This window comes from Oryza sativa, chromosome 5, assembly GCF_034140825.1.
Source record: "Oryza sativa Japonica Group chromosome 5, ASM3414082v1".
In the NCBI taxonomy this organism is placed as follows: domain Eukaryota; kingdom Viridiplantae; phylum Streptophyta; class Magnoliopsida; order Poales; family Poaceae; genus Oryza; species Oryza sativa.
Window position 1 is genome coordinate 22781590 of NC_089039.1, and position 19757 is coordinate 22801346.

A 19757-nucleotide genomic window follows, 5' to 3' on the forward strand; every position below is an offset into this window, starting at 1 on the left:
TGATTTGTTCAAGAGCCCCATGGCCCATTCACCAAAGCAGTTTGTTTGTGGAATAAGTCCAGTTTGACTCCCTTAGTTAGTGGCTGATTCGTACCCCAGAACCACGATACGGATATCTCGATCCCCCATTCCCCCAACTATTCAAACTGGTACAATTTGACTTCCTCGACGGTTTTGGAGGACGGTTTCGCTAATGTGACCCCTTTGTAGCAGTGTTGACTTGGTCTTCGTCCAACGTGGCGTTGACATAGCGCTTACGTGACATTAGATTTTTTTAAAAAAAATATGTGGGGTCCCATTTTGTCTCACAAAAAATTACGGGACCCACTAACACGTGGGGCTTAAATGTCATCCTCTTACCGGTGCACGCACGAGCTCGGCGGCACCGCCTCTCCCCTTTCCCTTCTCAACCCCCTCCCCCCGCTCTATAGCATCGGATGGCGAGATTCGAGGTGGTGCTAGCGCAGGTAGAGACGGAGGAGTCGGCGGCGGCAGAGGAGAAGGCCGCGTGCCCCGAACATGATTCCGGCGCTGCGGCGGAAGAGGGAGATGATGGCACACCTCGTCCCCTCCCTGACCACATCTTGTGGCATGCAGGGAGGCTGATGCAAACGACCCCTCCCCGACCACTTCCGCAGCGAGATCCTGGAGACACAATAGGCGAGATGCAGTCGCTCTCTCTCGTCCTCCACTCTTGCTCTCAACGACGTAACAAAAGAAGTAGACATGGGCATTGTGGTCAGAACACATGCCAAACAATAGTTTGGCATCGGTTGGGAGTGACTTTAACAATCCGCGGAGTGGCATTTGAGTAAAACTCTCTTTTAGCAGTGGGAGAATGTCCTATTTCCTTGTTATTTTCTCATGCGGATTAAGATTTTATCTCGGTTTCCGTTAGCACGCTTTTCAAGCTATTAAACGACATGTTTCGTGAAAAAAAAATTCTTGATGAAAGTTGCTTTAAAATATCAAATATATCATCTTTCATGTTTGTAGTAATTAAAACTCAATTTATCACACGTTAATAGCTTTCTCGTTTTACATGCCCGCTTTAAATCTTAATTTAAAGTAGAAACGAACGGACCGACGTCTAGGACTACATCTGGGTTTTCTCGGTTATTTTCGTTAAACGGCACACACTCCCTCTATAAAAAAACAAACTTCGAAGTCTTTGATCTTTGGACATACAGATTCATTTCCAGAAGTTTTTTTTATTGAGACCAAGAGTGTATGGTTGAATTTACTGTAATAAATTTGGTCAATTCCTTAATACGTAACGTAACATGACCAATAAACTATTTTAGTAGCTGTAGCACTGGTTAATTTTTTCTCCATCCAACATGTGACATTTCGATGGCTTCGCCAGCCATGCATATTTCGAATACCCTCAATTTATCATAATCGCCTATCCACAACATAAATAGTAATCATGCTTCAATTATATCTTCGTTATAAAATACAGCTCTCTGTCTTATCTCATAAAAATACTTCAAACGTGCTGATATTTTATAGTGACGGAGAGAGTACCAATTTGTCAATGACAGATATAGTACGATGAAAGCTATCGGATCGGTGATAATTGTGCAAACATCTCGCGAGAGCTATCAGCTACTACGTACTATGCATTATTTCAGTTGATGTGCACTTTTTCTGACCAAAATGCATATACACTGAAAGAATTTCTCTCTCGTCCTACCGAAAATAGAGTACTACTGCACTACATTCAGATTCGCAAAATCGCAACTCGACCGTTCAAATCAAAATCCTAAAAATTTCTACGGGACGGAACACGCCAACCTGACTTTTGTTCGTGTTTGGGGGCGCTTTTCCACAGTATAAAATCACAGATACCCTTTTGATTTTGATAAAATCCCCTATGTACCTATGAACAGAGTTCACCCTTCCCCGCAAAAAAAAAAAAACATAATTCACCTAATCCTTTCTATACTCTTGAATTTTGCTCAATCCCTTACATACCCCTGAATTTTAGTTTGGATCCCTTCCATGCCCTTTTCGCTAGTTGACCGTTAAATTTTTTTAAAAAAGTCCATTTTACCCTTTGCTATGAAGAAACATAATAAATTAATGAAGTATATTGTTGGAATGTAAAAATTTATTGGATGAGACTATTATATTTATGAGTATGTAATGCACCATATTATTTGTGACAAATTTACTTTTACATATGATATAAAAAGTTAATACTTATTTATTAGTTATTAAAAGTTCTTTTGTGTAGCATATGTGTTTTTATAGTAATACAACATATTTGTTTATTACTATCAGAACACATATACTAAAAAAAATCTTTTAATAACTAATAAATAAGTAATAATTTTTTTATGTCATATCTAAAAGTATATTTATCGCAAATAATATGGTGTATAACTGTCTCATAAATAAAATAGTCTCATATAACAAATTTCTATGCTTAAACAATATACTCTATTAATTTATATGCTTCTTTATACCAAGGGCAAAATTGACTTTTTCATAAGGATTTAACGGTCAACTAGTGGAAAGGGTATGGAAGGGATCCAAACTAAAATTCAGGGGTATGTAAGAGATTGAGCAAAATTCAGAGATACAGAAGACATTAGATAAACTTTCAGGGTACACAGATTTTCTCTTTGATTTTCGTGTGCCTCCATGCCGCGCGTTTCCCCTTGGCCGCAGGAACTAAAACCCGCCTTGAATCTCAGCCCTCCACGTGTCTGCCTAAGAGCACCCCACGTCACCACCGCTATACCAACAATACCGCGCCTTTTTCTCCCTCCCTCCTCGCGGCGGCGGCGGCGACGGCCGACGGCGGAGGCGGAGGCGGAGGAGGAGGAAGACGAGAGGAGCCGAGACGGGAGGCGTGTCCGTTTCTTCGTCCCGCCCTAGGGTTTCTACGAGGGGGAGGCAATGGCTGCCGCGGCGGGGGTGGCTGCTGGAACGGGAAGAGGTAGCGGGGAGGGAGAGGAGCTGCTCCCCAACGCCGTGGAGGGAGACGGCGGCTGCGGCGGGGGCGGCACGTGCGCGGGGGACCGCCCGTGGCGGCTCAACTTCGACGGCCTCCGCCGCCCGGAGGCGCACCAGGAGAAGCCGCCGCGCCGCTTCCATGACCGCCTCGGAGGGCTAGGTACTACCTCTCTAACTGTCTCTCGTGATTGGTGGTTCTCTGGAACTTTCGTATCGTTTGTGTTTGGGTGCTATTCGTTTTAGTTGTAGGATTGTTTTTGATCTGGACTTGTGTTTTAGCTGTTTTAGTTAGAGAATTCAGATGTCAGCGTCTTATCCTCTTCAGTGACGGCGATTGGGTCAGGTGATGTATAGTGAACGTGTACTGGAGAATGGGGAGTGGAGAACTTGCAGCAGCGATAGTTGGTATTACTGATCAGTGTGTTTCATCCACTGATGTCCCTTTTGTTTAGTAGTAGTTGATTGGATACCGTAATTTGCTGTTACTCAACAGTTTTGTGCCATGTCTGTTCTGTAACGATGGTGATCGATTTATAGGTTTCGTTGTACGTTCACATTATATGATAATTTGTATTTATGATTGTATTGTGTTAATAATATTTGAAACCAATATTATGTTTGATAGTGGTGATAGATTTTATTACTCTGCCATGAGTTACTAATTGAATTATGATATTAATTATTAAGCTGAAGATATTATATTGAAAGGCGGAAAGCGTACACATCCTGAGACCTGTTTTCTTAAGAAATTGTTGTACCCTTTTGATGCTGGTAAAATTTACTGAAGGGTTGTTTATGGACTGTTGAGTTGACTATTTTTTACTTCCTGCTTTGATATTTTGTCTTTAAGCTGCATGTGTCAAGCCTTTGGTTTCTGTTGTTTGCAATTTCTACCTTACAGCTATGTAACATGGTAATTTCTAGCACCAATTTACTGATTCTTTCCTCTATATTTCAGTGCTCAGGAATCTGGATATTTCAGGTCTGTATGTTTTATGGAAGAAAACACTGGTTTTCAAACAGAGATATAAGTTTTAGCTCTAAGTCCAAAGTTCTCATTCTGCAGATGTAGACAAGAATGTTTAATACAGATGGTGGAAGTCATTTCTTTGGTGTTTGAAAATTATTATCAGGATAAAAAGGTCATGTACAAAACAAGTTTAACTAAGTTGACTGTTGAGTCTATTTCCAACTTCGCACTGGTCTCATTGTGTGGCATTGCACTCATCATAATCAGATAACTTAGTATTCTTCTTTTGTTATATACTTCTATTTACAGTTCAAAGCCCTGGAGATGATGTTGCAGAATATTACCAGCAACAGTCGGAATTGTTGGAAGGTTTTAATGAAATGGATACACTCACAGATCGTGGTTTTCTTCCTGGAATGTCCAAGGTCTACATTCTTGCTCTAGTAAGGCCTTGTTTAGTTCGGGAAAATTTTTGTGTTGGGTTGTCACATCGAATATACGGACATACATTTGAAGTATTAAACATAGTCTAATAACAAAACAAATTACAGATTCCGCTAGGAAACTGCGAGACGAATTTATTAAGACTAATTAATCCGTCATTAGCAAATGTTTACTGTAGCACCATATTGTCAAATCATGGCACAATTAGGCTTAAAAGATTCGTCTCTCAATTTACACGCCATCTGTGTAATTGTTTTTTTTTCCTACATTTAATACTCCATGCATGTGTCCAAACATTCGATGTGACAGCGTGAACATTTTTGTTTTGGGAACTAAACAGGGCCTAACATTAAAAGAAAAAAAACTTCATTTTGCAGATAAAATGTTGAAAGATGCATCTATACTGTTTTCTACCTTAATTTGATCCTATCTGTGCAGGAAGAATGTGAAAAAGTTGCCAGAAGTGAGGCATTAGCCATCCGGTTATCTAATATAGCAAACATGGTTCTTTTTGCTGCAAAAGTTTATGCCTCAATAAGGAGTGGTTCTCTAGCTATAATTGCCTCCACTTTGGATTCTCTACTTGACTTGTTATCAGGTTTTATCTTGTGGTTTACTGCCTTTTCAAAGAAAACATCAAATCCATACAGGTACCCAATTGGTAAAAGACGCATGCAACCTTTGGTGAGTTTCCACACCAATAACTGCCAATTAGGCATAATTTGCCCTGCATGTTCTATGCTTTTATTTCTTGAATTTTTCTATTACTAGAATAAGTCAATCATTTTTGTTGAACTCTGATTTGCTGTAGTATCCATTTATACGTTGTTTAAGAGATAAGAGAGACATAAACTGTATAAATCGTTATGTTTCTTGATCAGTATTCCTCTTATTAACGAACTCTGACACAATCCGTTTGCCAGGGAATACTTGTTTTTGCTTCTGTTATGGCAACGCTTGGCCTTCAAATTATCCTAGAATCTACACGCTCATTGTTTTATGATGTAAGTCTTTTCTTTTCTCTTCTTACCATTCTTTGACTGCTTTTTTCAATACAATTATTTGATTCATATTGATTAGCGTAGTTGGTTTTTCACTTCTCTATTCAATCTAAACCTTCTAGCAGATATTATCAGAATGCCTCATGTTCCATGTGCTTTTGAAAAAAAGTCATTTTCACGTCCCTTTAATGGGGGAAGATTTTCTAAAAAAAAGGCCAACTTGTCCGTTTTCAATTTTGTACATGCCTGTTTGGTACACTTATGATAGTTAATATGTGTGAGTACTCCATTTCGTATCGTTGACAATCTTGCACTTAAACTTAACTAACTGTTAAGCACACCGTAATAAAAATTAGGACAGTAACATAATGATCAGATTAATCAGGTAGCTATTGATTATCTTGTGCTCCAGGGGGATACTTTCCGCTTGACAAAAGAGCAGGAGAAGTGGGTTGTGGATATCATGCTTTCTGTTACATCGGTGAAGCTCCTACTGGTTGTATATTGCCGTTCATTCACCAATGAAATTGTAAAGGCTTATGCACATGATCACTTTTTCGATGTCATCACCTATGTCATTGGGCTTGTGGCAGCACTTCTAGCTAATTATGTTTAAGGCTGTATTGACCCAGTTGGGGCTATTATAGTAAGTATACTAAAGTAGTACTTGCTCTGTATAATTCCTTGTTTATTAGAATTTCACTGAAAGAACTATCATTTCCTAGAATTGTGAGATACACTATAGAATTTGAGTATGTCACGAATTTAATCGGGTAAGACAACTATTTTGGCTATGGAACTGAATGATGCACTAGTGATAAATCTTCTCACATTCGACAATAACTTGAACTTGAATAGGTTTTTATTATCTTTCCTTCTTTGCAGCTGGCGATCTACACAATCAGAACATGGTCAATGACGGTGCTAGAAAACGTCCACTCCTTGGTTGGCCAATCGGCTTCACCAGAGTACCTTCAGAAGCTTACCTACCTGTGCTGGAACCATCACAAGGCTGTCAGGCACATCGACACAGTGCGAGCATATACATTCGGCTCCCACTACTTTGTTGAGGTGGATATTGTTCTGCCATGTGACATGCCCTTGCAGGAAGCGCATGATATCGGCGAGGCTCCGCAAGAGAAGCTGGAGAGCTTGCCCGAGATTGAGCGGGCTTTTGTCCATCTCGACTACGAGTTCACCCACCAGCCTGAGCATGCTCGATCCCATGATACATTATAGCAGTCCGAACTTCAGAGAACCCAAGTTGAAATTATTGAAGCCATCTCAGTTTCACAAATCTGGGAGTAGCCAACATGCTTCGACACATTGCTTATTTCAGATGCGTTGTTTTTTTTTTTTTTGGGTGTGGCTAGGAATCATATCTGTGCCTGTGGGCGTGTAGGGGATGACTGGATGGGTGGCATTGGCAATGTTTGAATCAAATGATTGATGCGATGAGGTGAGATGAGCCAAAATGCTTCGACACATTGTTTTTTTTTTTTTTTTTTTTTTTTTTTTTTTTGTTTTGTGGCTGGGAATCATATCTGTGCCTGTGGGCGTGTAGGGGATGACTGGATGGGTGGCATTGGCAATGTTTGAATCAAATGATTGATGAGATGAGATCTTCAGTGTATGTGCGGTGATTGATGGTGCCTGATCGACCGAGATCTTCAGTATATGTACAGGCCTTGATAACAAGTGCAAAGCAAATCATGCTTTGCAGTTTGCACCATATCCCACTTTAATTCCTGAAAAGCAGTCCAGAGACTCACACCGTTGACGGAGGCGTTCGTTTTGTTAATTTCTTGCACTGTGCTGTCTGCCAATCTACTCATCACAGAAAAGGTTTGAGCGCTCCTCTCCCAGAAAAGCTCAGTGGTCTCGCCGTCACCAGACCGAGTGCGACACACGTTGTGTTGGAGAAAGCTAGTCTAGAATCCGGGGCCCCTCTCCCGGAGACTACACTGCTAGTGCCCGCTGCCCTCCGTCTATTGGTTTCGCATTCTCACTGTAGCTCGAGCGAGACGGCCGTCGTCCGGCCCCGGCCTACCTCTACCTGCGACGGACGCGTCACCTTCATGGGATCAGCGCTCGACGCCGGATCGGCTCCCCCTCCCCTCCCCTCCCCTCCCCTCCCCTGCCTTACCTCCGCGTGGTGGCGCGCGCACGCGTCCCGTACGTACTCCCGTGAAACGGCTACAGGACAACGACGACGCCAGCTCACGAGAAACGAGAAAGGGACATATGATTAATTAAGTAGGAGTATTAACTAGAAGTATTATAAACTTTAAAATAAATTTATTTGATTTCTAAAAATAATCTACATATTTCTTTCTAAAAAAACGTACTCCCTCCGTTCCAAAATATAACAACTTTAGCCCTCAAGATTTGTCCCAAAATATAACAACTTCTTCCCCAACATTCTCTTCTTAACCAATCACAACCCTCCACCATTTACTTTTTACACCTACCCCCACTACTCATCCAATCACAACCCTCCACCATTCACTTATACCTACTTTCTTAATAACTGTGTCCAACTCTAAAACTCCTTATATTCTGAAACGGAGAGAGTACCATTTAGCATACTTACAGAAAATGAGAGAGTAGCCAAAATGAAAAGTTTATTCAAACTCAGCCTTATATAAGAGACAGGTGTCAGCGATAAATTAATTGATGTTTGATGACATCTCTAAGGTCATTCCCAACTCAATAACTAGGATGTTGTCCATAATACTCCCTCCATTTACTTTTGATAGTTATATTTCATCCTGACACACAGACCAATGATAAGTAATTCTACTTATCATCCATTTAAACATGTGGAGTACTCCCTCCATCTACTTTTGATAGTCATATTTCATCTTGGTACACAGACCAAGGATAAGTAATTATACTTATCATCCATTTAAACATGCTACTAGTTATTCCTCGTAAACAAGCGATTCATTAATATTTACATTTTTCGATGCCCATTTAACCAATCTTGTGTAGAAGAATGGAGAGTCATGCATTAAATCCGAAAAAATCATTAAGAGGACAGGTTATTGGATTGAAATATGCCTATCAAAAATAAAATTTTCAGATTTGGAAATATGAATATCAAAAGTAGATGGAAGGAGTACCAGTTATTCCTCGTAAACAAGCGATTCATTAATATTTACATTTCTCGATACCCATGCAGCCAATCTTATGCGGAAGAATGAAGAGTCACGCATTAAATCCGAGAAAGTCATTAAGAGAATAGGTTGTTGAATTGAAATATGACTATCAAAAATAAATTTTTCAGATTTGGAAATATGACTATCAAAAGTAGATGGAGTATTAAATAAGCTGCTACCTAGGATGAAAAATGATATGACAAGTGAATAAATGAGGAAAGAGAAGGAAACCATGTCTTGTATAAGACATGGTTTCTACACAATATCCAAGACATCATGTGAGCTAAGTAGCATTAAATTTAAGTATGGAATAGTGGTGTTTACATTGGAAGAGTAGTGTCTAGTATTAGTTTCTTGATGATGTGGAGTTTATGAAAACTATGTCTTGTGTCTTGGGTTGGGAATGATCTAAGTTCTAATAAAACACACATCACCGGGGCATAATGGGATGCAGCTGGGAGATGTTTTTTCCCCTCTTTTAGGGATGTCCTACCATTTATTGCAATGCTATTTAAATATTTATAATTTTTTTTCACAAAATTTAATAATATATATCGATATGTGATATTTCACTCCACAAATAAACAAGTTTAAATTAACCTATATATGCACGTTGAAAAAAACAAAAACAAATTATTACTCCAAACAAAATATAAGCATCTGCACGTTTACCAAAATGTATTTGTATATCTTTTAAAAAATATAAATAAATGCTTATACTTTTGGAATGGAGTACACTCGTATTGTTCGCAATCATATTTGTTATTTTTCTAAAACTTAATTCTATAGGTCGAATTTAGATTGCATATGTGTTGTGGAGTTATATATCTCACATTAATGATACATGCATGCTGTTATATTTTTTTTTCTAAAAGAACTTTTAATTATTTTAATGCCGTGGAGAAATGAGGGGACATCGGCATGGAGGGTTAAAAGACTCTCCTGCATTTATAACTGCGTATATCGTAATTAATTTAAACATTTTGCTACCTACTCCCTCTGTCAAAAAAAAGTAAACCCTGGGTTTTTTGTCCAACTTTGACTGTCCGTCTTATATGAAATTTTTTCATAATTCGTATTTTTATTGTTGTTGGATGATAAAACATGATTAATATTTTATACGTGACTTGTCTTTTTAATTTTTTTTCATAATTTTTTTAAATAAGACGGACGGTCAAACGTTGGGCACAGAAACCAGTGTTTGTCTTTTTTTTTTGGGACGGAGGAAGTATTTGTTTCCCTATATATGTTTTTCTATTTTTTTGGAGAGAATTATCGTCCCATTTGTCCACAATCATGACGACAGAGTACAGTGTAAGAGGTAGAGTGGCAACTAGCTAGCGAGCCATGGGGTCCTGAGTGTCTGTCTGATCGGTTAGGTACACGTCACCATGCCACGTGTCACAAAGGGATTAGCAACGACAGTGCATCAGCTGCACCTGTAGATCGCAAGGTGCATGAAGACAATCTTCCATATCCTGAATATTCCACGCATGCATTCATGTTTGCATACATAAGATGCACATATATACTAAACAGTACATGACACCTAGTACATGATTTCTTGTGCTAATAACATACTACACACAACTACATGTTCATGATTTAATTTTGTGGCAGCTAGCTGGCTAGCTAATCTATATATGATGCATGCTTACGGCACATTTATATTAATACGAGGATTGAAAAAGAGCTCTCAATGGGATGGAGCCAAATCAAACAAGCAAGCTAGCTAGCTAGAGAGCTCATGTGAAGAGCTAGTCATGAACTCTAGCTATAGCTATAGCTTAGCTAGAGCTAGCTCTCGTCGTCGTCGTCGTCGTCGGAGCCCTTGGATGCCGCGGCGTCGGAGAGCATCTTCTGGATCCGCTGCATCGTCTCCGCCTCGATGTTGCGCTCCGCCCTGTCCTTGTTGTAGGTCTCGAAGAACTCCTTGTTCTCCTTCTCCAGCTCCTTCCATACTGCCGCCACAAAGATCAAAATATATTTTTAGATAATGCAAATGGATTACATCTCCGGCTTCTGTCATAAGATACATAGCCATACAAAGATTAAAATATATGCTCACATGAAATGATATATATGCATATATAATAAGGTGCAACCACTAGCTTGCGAAGAGAATGCGCATACGTGTGTATATATATAATTTGGGAGAGAAACTAGCTAGAGTCTATAGGTAGCACTGCACATGGAGATATATATATGTTCTTGAAGAGAAGTGGGTAAGTAATTAAGTATACCTGTGGAAGTGACGACAGGGTTGATGTTGGCATGCTTCTCCAGGGCCTCCATGCACTCCTCCTTGTTCAGGTTGAAGCAAATGCACTTCTCTATCAGGTGGTGAACCTGCAGTAATTAATTAACAATGGCAGCTTAATTGTAAACACCTCTCATTTGATGCACACCCAGCTAACACACACAACCCAGAAGAAACTCATACTAGCATATAAGTATATATACCATTCTGATGTACGAAGCTGAGGATGATGAGTCTCCCATGGCGCCTAGCTTGAGAGAGACAGAGATCACCACTAATTAAGCTCCAGCTAGCTTAGCTAATGGCAGAGTAGTACTGGACTACTGGATCAGCAAGCTCCAGGAGACAGGAGCCGCTGCTGATTCAGCTCACTGTTAGCTAGCTAGCTAGGTAGCTCACTGCTTACTTATCTATCTAAACTATGGGGGAAGAAGAAGAAGAAGAAGAGAGGAGATAGAAATAGGGGAGGTGGTGGGGGAGGAGGGGGACGTGGAGGCATGTCACGTGGGCGCCGCCGCCCCATTGGCGGAGAGGTGGCCGCGGAGATTTTTCCGGGCCCGCGCCTCGCTCTCAGTCTCAGCAGCAGCGGCCTTGCTTTTTCTGTGGCTGGAGCGTGCACTAGCTTTAGCTTGGGCGGCTTTGCTAGCTAGCTTTGGGCCATTTTGGCGTATCGTTGCTACTCGATCGTCCCTAGCTACTTGGAGACGTTGATGAGTAGTCGTTGCTACTTGTTGGACGTTCGTGAGTGGTAGTCTCATTGCTACTTGCTTCTCTTTTATTTAATTAACCTCAGTCATAATCATGCTGTGGCGGAGCCAGCGACGTACGCCGTTGAGTCTGGTTTGATCGATGAAGATCGAACATCTCTACCCGGTGGCCGCTCGACCTGTCAAGTAGTGGCTCCGCCACTGATCATGCATATGTGTCTGAAAAGCCATATATGTTATTTTTGTAATTGTTCCTAAGTAATAGATGCAATATTTTTGCCCTCTAGCTATATCGAAAGATGTATATAGTCATCTGAACATATTAGCCGCTAACAAGCCACAAAAGATGCTAATAGTAGCTAAAGTCTAGCTAGCTAAAGGCTTACTATGTGTAGACATGAGGTTATTCGAAAGGAGAGGCAACATATATTAGTTAGTAATTAATTAAGACCGTTCGTATTACTATGAAAATTAGTCTAGAGTTGTATTTAATATATATATTTATATACTCCTATATAGTATTTATTAGTGAGTCTTGAGAGATCTAGAATTGAGATGCGCATCGAACACACCCTCTCCAATTAAAAAGCATATTTGAAAGGTTTAATAATGTATTGATCCAAATTTATGTACAATAGTATTTATTCAGCCACCGCCCACCAGGTTACGTTCGTAACGTTATTCTTATGCATCATCACTTCATGGATTGCGCACACACGATCATATCACCTTTAAACGGCCGGCTCAAACACAAAGCTTTACTACTATACAGAGCTTACTCTTAGAGTATATACTATTCCCTCCGTTTCATATTATAAGTGCTTGACTTTTTTTAGTCAAAGTTTATTTTGTTTAACCAAGTTTATAGAAAAAATTAGCAACATCTTCTATGTCAAATCAGTTTCATTAAATTTAACATTAAATATATATTTTAATAATATATTTATGTTGTATTGAAAATATTAGCATATTCTACTACAAACTTAAAAATTTAACTTAAAAAAGTTAAACGATTTTATAATCTGGAAAGGAGGAAGTAACAGTCAAGCTGTCAAGAGCTAAGGGCTCAAGGCAAGTGACTATGAGGTAAATAGCGATTGATCGCACTTTTTTAGGACTATAGCACAGCAACTATGCCACATATGCCCCCTCCACATAAGAACCCAAACGGCCAAACTATCCCCTCAAATGTAGATAGCATGGCCCACTGCACAGTGACCAAAGATCATCTCTCATGAAATCGCGTGGTGGCCCATCTGACCAAAATCTAGCCAACCCGCGTTCTGTCCGAAATTAAGCACGCGGGCCCAAAGGCGTATCAGGCCCACGCAAGTCACGCGACGAGTATACAACGTAAACCGTTGATCGAGCGATCAGCCGATCACGACCGTTGAATCGAAGGAGGCAGCAATAACGTACAACAACGTACCGGACCAGGAAGCAGACTGCAGTTTTTGTAAGCTCGTCCCAAAATATCATCATTTTTAGGGTTTTACAGGTGATTAGGAAAATTGATTGAGTAAATTAAAGCCTCTCATCGTTCCCTTTACAACTGATAAGCCATATAAAAATACACGAAATATCAAAAAATAGTTTACAAGTAAAATTTTTATACCTAGGATCTTAATTATTTAAAAGGTAATACTGAAAAATAAACTATAATTAAAAAAAATCTTAAATTAACTTTAAAGTTTAAATTTTGGTTGTGACTCATAATGTAACGAGCAATTAATGATGAAGCAATAAAATGGTTGTGATTATAGGTGATATAAGAAATTTGGTCAGGAAGTTAAATAAGATGAAGAAGTAGTTGGAGAAGTTACATATAGACTAATTTTATTTCAAGGTTGCATATTAATTATTTTGAAATGGAGAGAGAGCATAAATTAATTTACGCCTGGTTCTCTTGTGATGCATGCATGCATGTCATTGTTGAGCAATTGGGCTAGCTCCCGTAAGATTGCGCACCCCAATGGATACAAACGCTATAAATGCACCGAGGTCGATAGTAAAAGAATTTGAAGATAGTGGATGTTCAGAAAAAACCAAAAGAATTTGGGCGACAGTGGATGTCCAGATAGAAACGCGTATGTATGTTCGTTCAGTATGTGGATTTTTTCGTGTTAAATACTTAAATGTCTTGTAAAATCATGTAAAGATAAAATTTTTTATATATTTACACATCAAAAATTAAAAATCAAAGTTGGAATACCACACCAATAAAATAAAAGACGGAGGAACTAAAATGGGTGTGGTAACTCTACAGTGTAGCATTTCGTTTTGTACAAGTGCCAGACGCTTTAGCGTTTGGCAAATAAATTTCCTTTCAATCTAAGTTCTAATATAATATTATTACTTCGGAGAAAATTATATAAAAACTAGGGAGATGTGACATTTAGATAACATAATTTACATATCCCACAAATAAAATATAACAATTAATCTTAGCTAAAACGTAAAATAAAATTCCACAGCAACTCTAAAAAAAATCACAGTAAAATTAACGCATCGTGACAACAGCAAACTGATCAGCCCTGTTTAAAGTAGCAAGCACACGGACTAGCTCTACTCCTCTTCGATAAAGAAGAAAGAAATATCGCCCGAAATGGGTGATGAAAACGTGTTAATTGTTTCTAAAGGATCGATATCGATGGAAACGTGTGAAAGAATGTGCAGCTGTGAATTTGCATGGTTAGAATTAGTTAGAAGAGAGCTGATCCAGGCATCCAGCAAGGCCTGGGTGATTGCTGGTAGTACTGTCCAAAGCAAAGCAAGAAAAGTAATCCACGCTTCACTTCATCGCATCCGAGAAGCAGCTCCCTGACGTGCTCGATCATGTGACGTGGCGCGAGCTAATTGGCCGTCTAAATTGCATAGGGTGATCGAGCAAATGACTGACCAGCTAGTGGCAGTAACGTCGTACGGGACAAATGTACCACCCATCGATCGCTGGCGCTGCTGCTGGAGAATCTTTCGTCACCCACGATTGGCTTCCCAATATTGAATTAATCTGATGTACAATTATTTTTTTTATAAACGCATGTAATAAATATATATATTTAGCTATATCGATCAATATACACCATTATAATAATATTATAATGAGTGAAGTACATGGGCGGTCCCTAAACTTGTACCGGTATGTCATCTAGGTCTCTGAACTCCTAAAATATATTTTTAGGTCCCTGAACTTGCCATGTGTGTTATATAGGTCCAAACAGGTTCTAACCCACTCGATGTGCTGACGTGGCAATGCCACGGTGACGCCTACGTGTCAGTGAAATCCACATGTCAAGCATATATAAAAAATAAAATTAAAAACCATATTTTCTCCTCTTAGGTAGACAGAAAAAAAGATAAAAATTTTAAGGTAGAGAGGAGAAAATATATTTTTCTAATTATATTTTTTTCTATGTGAGTGACACGTGGGTCCAACTAACACGTATGAACTATCGTGGTATGCCACATCAGCGCATGGAAGGGGTTGGAGCTCGTTTGGACCGGTATGACACCCCAAAACAAGTTCAAGGATCTGAAAATGTATTTTGAGAGTTTAGGGATCTAGATGACACATCCACACAAGTTTAGGGACCGCTCGTGCACTTCACTCTATTATAATCTAGACGCATCACGATTAAATGGCATGTGTCTTTTTTTTTCTCCTGACGCGGTAAGATAATAGATATGATCAATTAGATCAAATAATTTTACTCCTTTTGTGGTGCAATAAAGCTATCTCCAAGAGGAAAACAAGACTCTCTGTGTACTGCAATTTTCCCAAATCACTGTATATAGCTTGGCAGGTCTGAACCAGTGTACCTGTTGGACGACTTGGATCGAAACATAAATCTCTATGAATACCATACTAATAATGTCTGATTTAGACCTAACCTGCTAACCAAGAAGAATATATATCTCACCAACCAAGAAGAATATATATCTCACCATTTTGTTTCTGATATGAAAATGAAATGCACAGGGAGGGACAGGAAACACAAAACAAAACTATCCAACATTCTGGGGAGACAAGTAACTTCAGCATTAGCATCATGCAACAGTCATACTGACAGGAACCCACAAATAAAAAAAGACATGTAACGGATTTAGCAATAGGTAGCCCAAATGGATTTCTCACCAACTCTGGAAATCGGTTTTGCTAAAAATATGACATCACATTTTTTTTATTTAATTTCGATCGGTTTCTATCTTGCTTGTCTTCTCTTTTCAAGTAGTTAATCAATTACTTTTAATCGTGTTTTTATATATAATATGAATTAAGAGATTTATAATTTATTTACAATGTAAATATAGGTAATTAATTTGTAGTATAAAAATGATTTGACTGTTTTTTTTTCCAATACGGCACCTAGTTCCTTCGTAAATCATGTTATACTTTTTTTTTATAGAGAAGTGTATTATTTTACCCGACCTCTACATTAAATCAGATATATGCATCCTTTTTAAATAGTAACTTAGCTCATCAAACAACCCAATTTGAAATTCATAGCCTTTTCAAATAGGAACTTCGCGCCTTAAATATCCCAATCTAAAATTCACTCATGTGAAAGTTTGAACTCAATATCTTGGGAGGTGCTACTCAGCACACCACAACCACTATACTACAACCCAATCTATAAATCATGTTACATGATATTCGTTTAATTTAATCCATTAATTTCCTCTCTACCTACCTGTATGTGTGCTAGCTGATGTACCTGATCCTTGCGTATCCATCTCAGAGGATGATGCGCGGCGACCAAATGCGCTGTGGATCACAAGTTGCCGATCTCGACGTCTTATGACAATGCACATGGCTTCTTCAATTTTTTCATCATAGTTAATAAAATATGAGGTGCTAAAGGTCTTATAATAATATTTTAGCATAGTTTAATATTGAGATTATATGTTTATGTCGATGTAATTGGTACGTTGAGTCCCCAAATTTTTGTTTCTGGATCCTAGGGATCGAACGATCGATCTATCGAGCACGGCGCCAGCTGCAGACAAAGCTGCTAACATGAGGACAGCAATGTCACAGCACAGCTAGTAGCAACGACGAAACCACATGCTTGATGGTGCACAGACACTGCAGCTAGCGTACGTCGTACCTGCTGCTCTTTTGGCTGCATCTACGCGTCCTCGATCGTTTTACTTAGCTAACATAATTACTACTCCTACCCTTCGTTATAAAATAAATAAGTTTAACCTTTTTACTATCAATATAAAACCGAAAATACTAGAGTACTCATGCTTTATCAAATCCTGATAAAATTATTTCTCTCTTTATCCACTCCTAATGTATTTATTCTATATTTTTATACAAATTCTAATGCAATAATTGTTTTAAAATAAATTTATTTTGAGATAAATTGGAGGGACCGAAAATGATCTTGTTCTATGATGATGGAGACGGCGGGATTAGTTAATTAATTTTTAGACGATGATCCAATGAAATTAGTGATGATCAGAGAAAGAGGTTGCAATCTCACTTTTACAGCAGCAACGACGGAATTGGATCTATGCCGACTTCTCTATACATTTTCTGTGCGCGTGCCAATTATTTTTCTTACAGTACCGGTTTGTTTGTCTGTTTCGATCTCTGGAAGATCGAGACCGGCATTTAGAATCTCACCTGATAGAACAAAAAAGCTTGCTATAGCTGTAGCTCCAAAAAGGCTCACAGTGACACTGAAACATACCCACGCATGCACGGCCGGCCGGCCAGCCGGCCACTGCGCTTCATATAAACACATTGCAACGAAGTGTTCACTTCAGAGCTAGCGCAATCGGCGCATGCCTAGCTTTGTGCCATATTTGGACTGGGACAGTTTAATTAATTGCTAGCATTACTGCAATTTCCCCCAATAAATATCAGCCATCGTTTGCACATGGTCTGCTAATCATCAAACAAATTAACAATTGTGACGTGAACCACCAATAACAATATACTCCTACTCTTACCTCCAATATTTTAATATCTAACGTAATTGACTTTTTTTTCTCAAATTTTAACCAATAATGTAAACTCACTAGAATTTATGAAAATGACCCACTAAAATATGAAGCAACGGTATTCGACCCCACAAGGTTAAACTTCTGGCCCCGCCACTGTCCGAGGATACTACTGTGGTGATTATGTTACTATTTACAGGTTAAATAGAGAGAGAAGCACATAAAAAGATAAAAATACCCTTTAGATAACAACATGTCAATTATAGCTTTCCTAATTTTTCTTCTCTCCCTCTAAAGTTTTGCCTACACTTACTTCCCTGTAGATGTAGATGTCAGTTCCCAAATTTTCTCCTCGCTCCCGATCAGTTAATGATGATGGTGCCCAAGGGCCATTTTTGTCTTTTCTATGAGTTTTTCTCTCCATTCAACCTAAAAAAAATAAAGCAATCATCACGGTGTCTTCCAGAAAGTAATAGAGTTTAAACTTTATCCAAAAATAAATCAACTTTTATATTCTTATCTATATCGGGTCGCAAATCAATAAATTTTATCCTTTCAATATCTCCCTCCTACTTATCCACTAATATAACTAGAGAAGTTATGACGATTAGAGTTCTTTTTTTTAATAGGAGTATGAAACCATCGGGGAGAAGTTCTGCTCACGGCCTGGAAAACCATCCGGAACTGCGACTCGGCAGAAGAAGCTGAAGTCATAGCCTGTCGGGAGAGGGTGAGTTTATCGGTAGACTGGATCAGACAGCCGATAATCCTTGAAGCTGACTGCGCTAATGTGATCGCGTGCCTCAAGGCCAGAGAAATTGACCGGTCCAAGCTGTGCCATATCCTCTACAGTATTAAGTCGTCCCTGCAAGTCTTGCCGGATTTTCGCCTGGAGAAGATTAGAAGAGAAAGCAACGGTGTAGCTCACGCTTTAGCTAATTTGGCCTTACGAACCAAACATTGTTCTGTTTAGCGTATGGATGCCCCTGCTTGTATTATGGAGCTATTGAACCGTGAATCTCAACAAGTTGTTGAGTAATCAATAAAGCTTTCTCTTCCTCACAAAAAATAAAAAGGAGTATGAAAGAACTTCCAAACTGCCGCTAAGTAGTAGTACTACTAAAGAGCCTAACGTATTATTGTCAAGTCAAAATGCAAACGAATATACCTGCCTGACTTCAAGTGTTGCAACTGAGAAAAATATTTTCTACATCTATAGGTGCCATACCACCTAGTTCATGTGATTTAAATGGTTATATAAAAGATTTGTCCTTGCAACTGCCCTTGCTGCATGAACGCGAGCCCGGGCTTGATGCCAGCGATGGCAGTTCACAGGCCGAGAGAGAGAGAAAAAGAAAAACTGAAACGGATACGAAGAATTGCGCCGGGCGGCCGGGGGGCGAAACAATCCCGCGATCGAGGACAGGAGCACAGCGCGCGGCCATGCATCCACTGATCCACATGCCCCAAACCATAGGATCGCGCCGGCTTTTGCCTCCCCGCCCCGTCTCGCTCGGTTTCGCTCGCGATCCCCGCGCCGCGCGACGCGCGACCCTCGCTCTCCCACCGGTTTCGCGGGTTACGTCCGCGTGTTTTCTCGCCGCGCTGCTCGCCCGCGAGTGCGATTCGTGCGGGTGTACGGGCCAAAATATTCGTGCTGCCACAGGCCAGGAAACGAAGGCGTGGAGCTGAGCCCACAACCAGCCAGCCAGCCAGCCCACGAGGAGAGGCCGGGGCGGGGGAACGCGACGCGAACCGATTGGCGCAGCGCAGCCGTGGTGCTCTGCCGCTTTGAGAGCGGCGTCCGAGAATGCTAATGGGCGGGTGATCGCTCTCCCGTCCGCTCAGCGATCGCCCGCCCGCCTCCTCCCCTATACGATACACTACTCCCTCCTCTCCCTCCTTCCTCCTTCCATTCTTCTCTTCCTATTACATTACACCACACAAATTTTTTTTAAAAAACAAAAAGTTAGAAAAATTTATGTATAGAAATACTATATATATACAATTTGAATTCAAATTCAAATTTGAATCGGGTGTGTAAACTTTTGACTTATAAACTTTGGGTCTGTATAAACTTTAGGTGTATAAACTTTTAGATGTATAGAAATACTATATATGGAAAATATTTGAATTATTCAAATTTGAATCGGGTATGTAAACATTTGACTTATAAACTTTGGGTCTATAAATTTTAGGTGTAAAACTTTAGATGTATAGAAATACCATATATAGAAAATATTTGAATTCAAATTCAAATTTGAATCGGATATAATTCAAATTCAAATTTAAAACGGG

General features: G+C 39.5%; 2 protein-coding genes across 5 annotated transcripts; one reads left to right on the forward strand and one right to left on the reverse strand.

Annotated features, from left to right (window-relative positions):
* The first annotated feature begins 2447 nt into the window (after positions 1–2447).
* On the forward strand, positions 2448–6837 carry LOC4339024 (metal tolerance protein 6). Of its 4 annotated transcripts, none has more exons than XM_026025329.2 (6): positions 2448–3124; positions 4244–4377; positions 4817–5062; positions 5302–5382; positions 5792–6025; positions 6265–6837. In XM_026025329.2, exons 1-5 carry the CDS (start codon positions 2908–2910, stop codon positions 5993–5995), a joined length of 882 nt encoding a protein of 293 aa, XP_025881114.1. In that variant the 5' UTR covers positions 2448–2907; the 3' UTR covers positions 5996–6025; positions 6265–6837. The 4 variants fall into 4 exon arrangements, with proteins under 4 accessions (XP_025881114.1, XP_066167164.1, XP_025881113.1 ...); XM_066311067.1 differs by having other exon boundaries at positions 2452–3124; positions 4244–4359; XM_026025328.2 differs by lacking the exon at positions 5792–6025 and having other exon boundaries at positions 2455–3124.
* A 3177-nt stretch (positions 6838–10014) lies between these two features.
* Positions 10015–11245, reverse strand: LOC4339025 (uncharacterized). Its single transcript, XM_015783306.3, has 3 exons — positions 11004–11245; positions 10784–10889; positions 10015–10501 (listed from the first exon to the last, which is right to left on the reverse strand). Exons 1-3 carry the CDS (start codon positions 11040–11042, stop codon positions 10338–10340), a joined length of 309 nt encoding a protein of 102 aa, XP_015638792.1. The 5' UTR covers positions 11043–11245; the 3' UTR covers positions 10015–10337.
* Between the last annotated feature and the right edge of the window lie 8512 nt (positions 11246–19757).

What these genes read in the sequence shown, in the direction of transcription:
- LOC4339025 (XM_015783306.3), bottom strand. Translation starts at nt 11,042, where the DNA reads ATGGGAGACTCATCATCCTCAGCTTCGTACATCAGAATG. An exon ending in CAGCTTCGTACATCAGAATG is followed by an intron (nt 10,890 to 11,003) that starts GTATATATACTT and finishes TAATTACTGCAG; the next exon opens with GTTCACCACCTGATAGAGAA. An exon ending in CCCTGTCGTCACTTCCACAG is followed by an intron (nt 10,502 to 10,783) that starts GTATACTTAATT and finishes TTGTGGCGGCAG; the next exon opens with TATGGAAGGAGCTGGAGAAG.
- LOC4339024 (XM_026025328.2), top strand. Translation starts at nt 2,908, where the DNA reads ATGGCTGCCGCGGCGGGGGTGGCTGCTGGAACGGGAAGAGGTAGCGGG. An exon ending in TGACCGCCTCGGAGGGCTAG is followed by an intron (nt 3,125 to 4,243) that starts GTACTACCTCTC and finishes TTCTATTTACAG; the next exon opens with TTCAAAGCCCTGGAGATGAT. An exon ending in AGGTCTACATTCTTGCTCTA is followed by an intron (nt 4,378 to 4,816) that starts GTAAGGCCTTGT and finishes CTATCTGTGCAG; the next exon opens with GAAGAATGTGAAAAAGTTGC.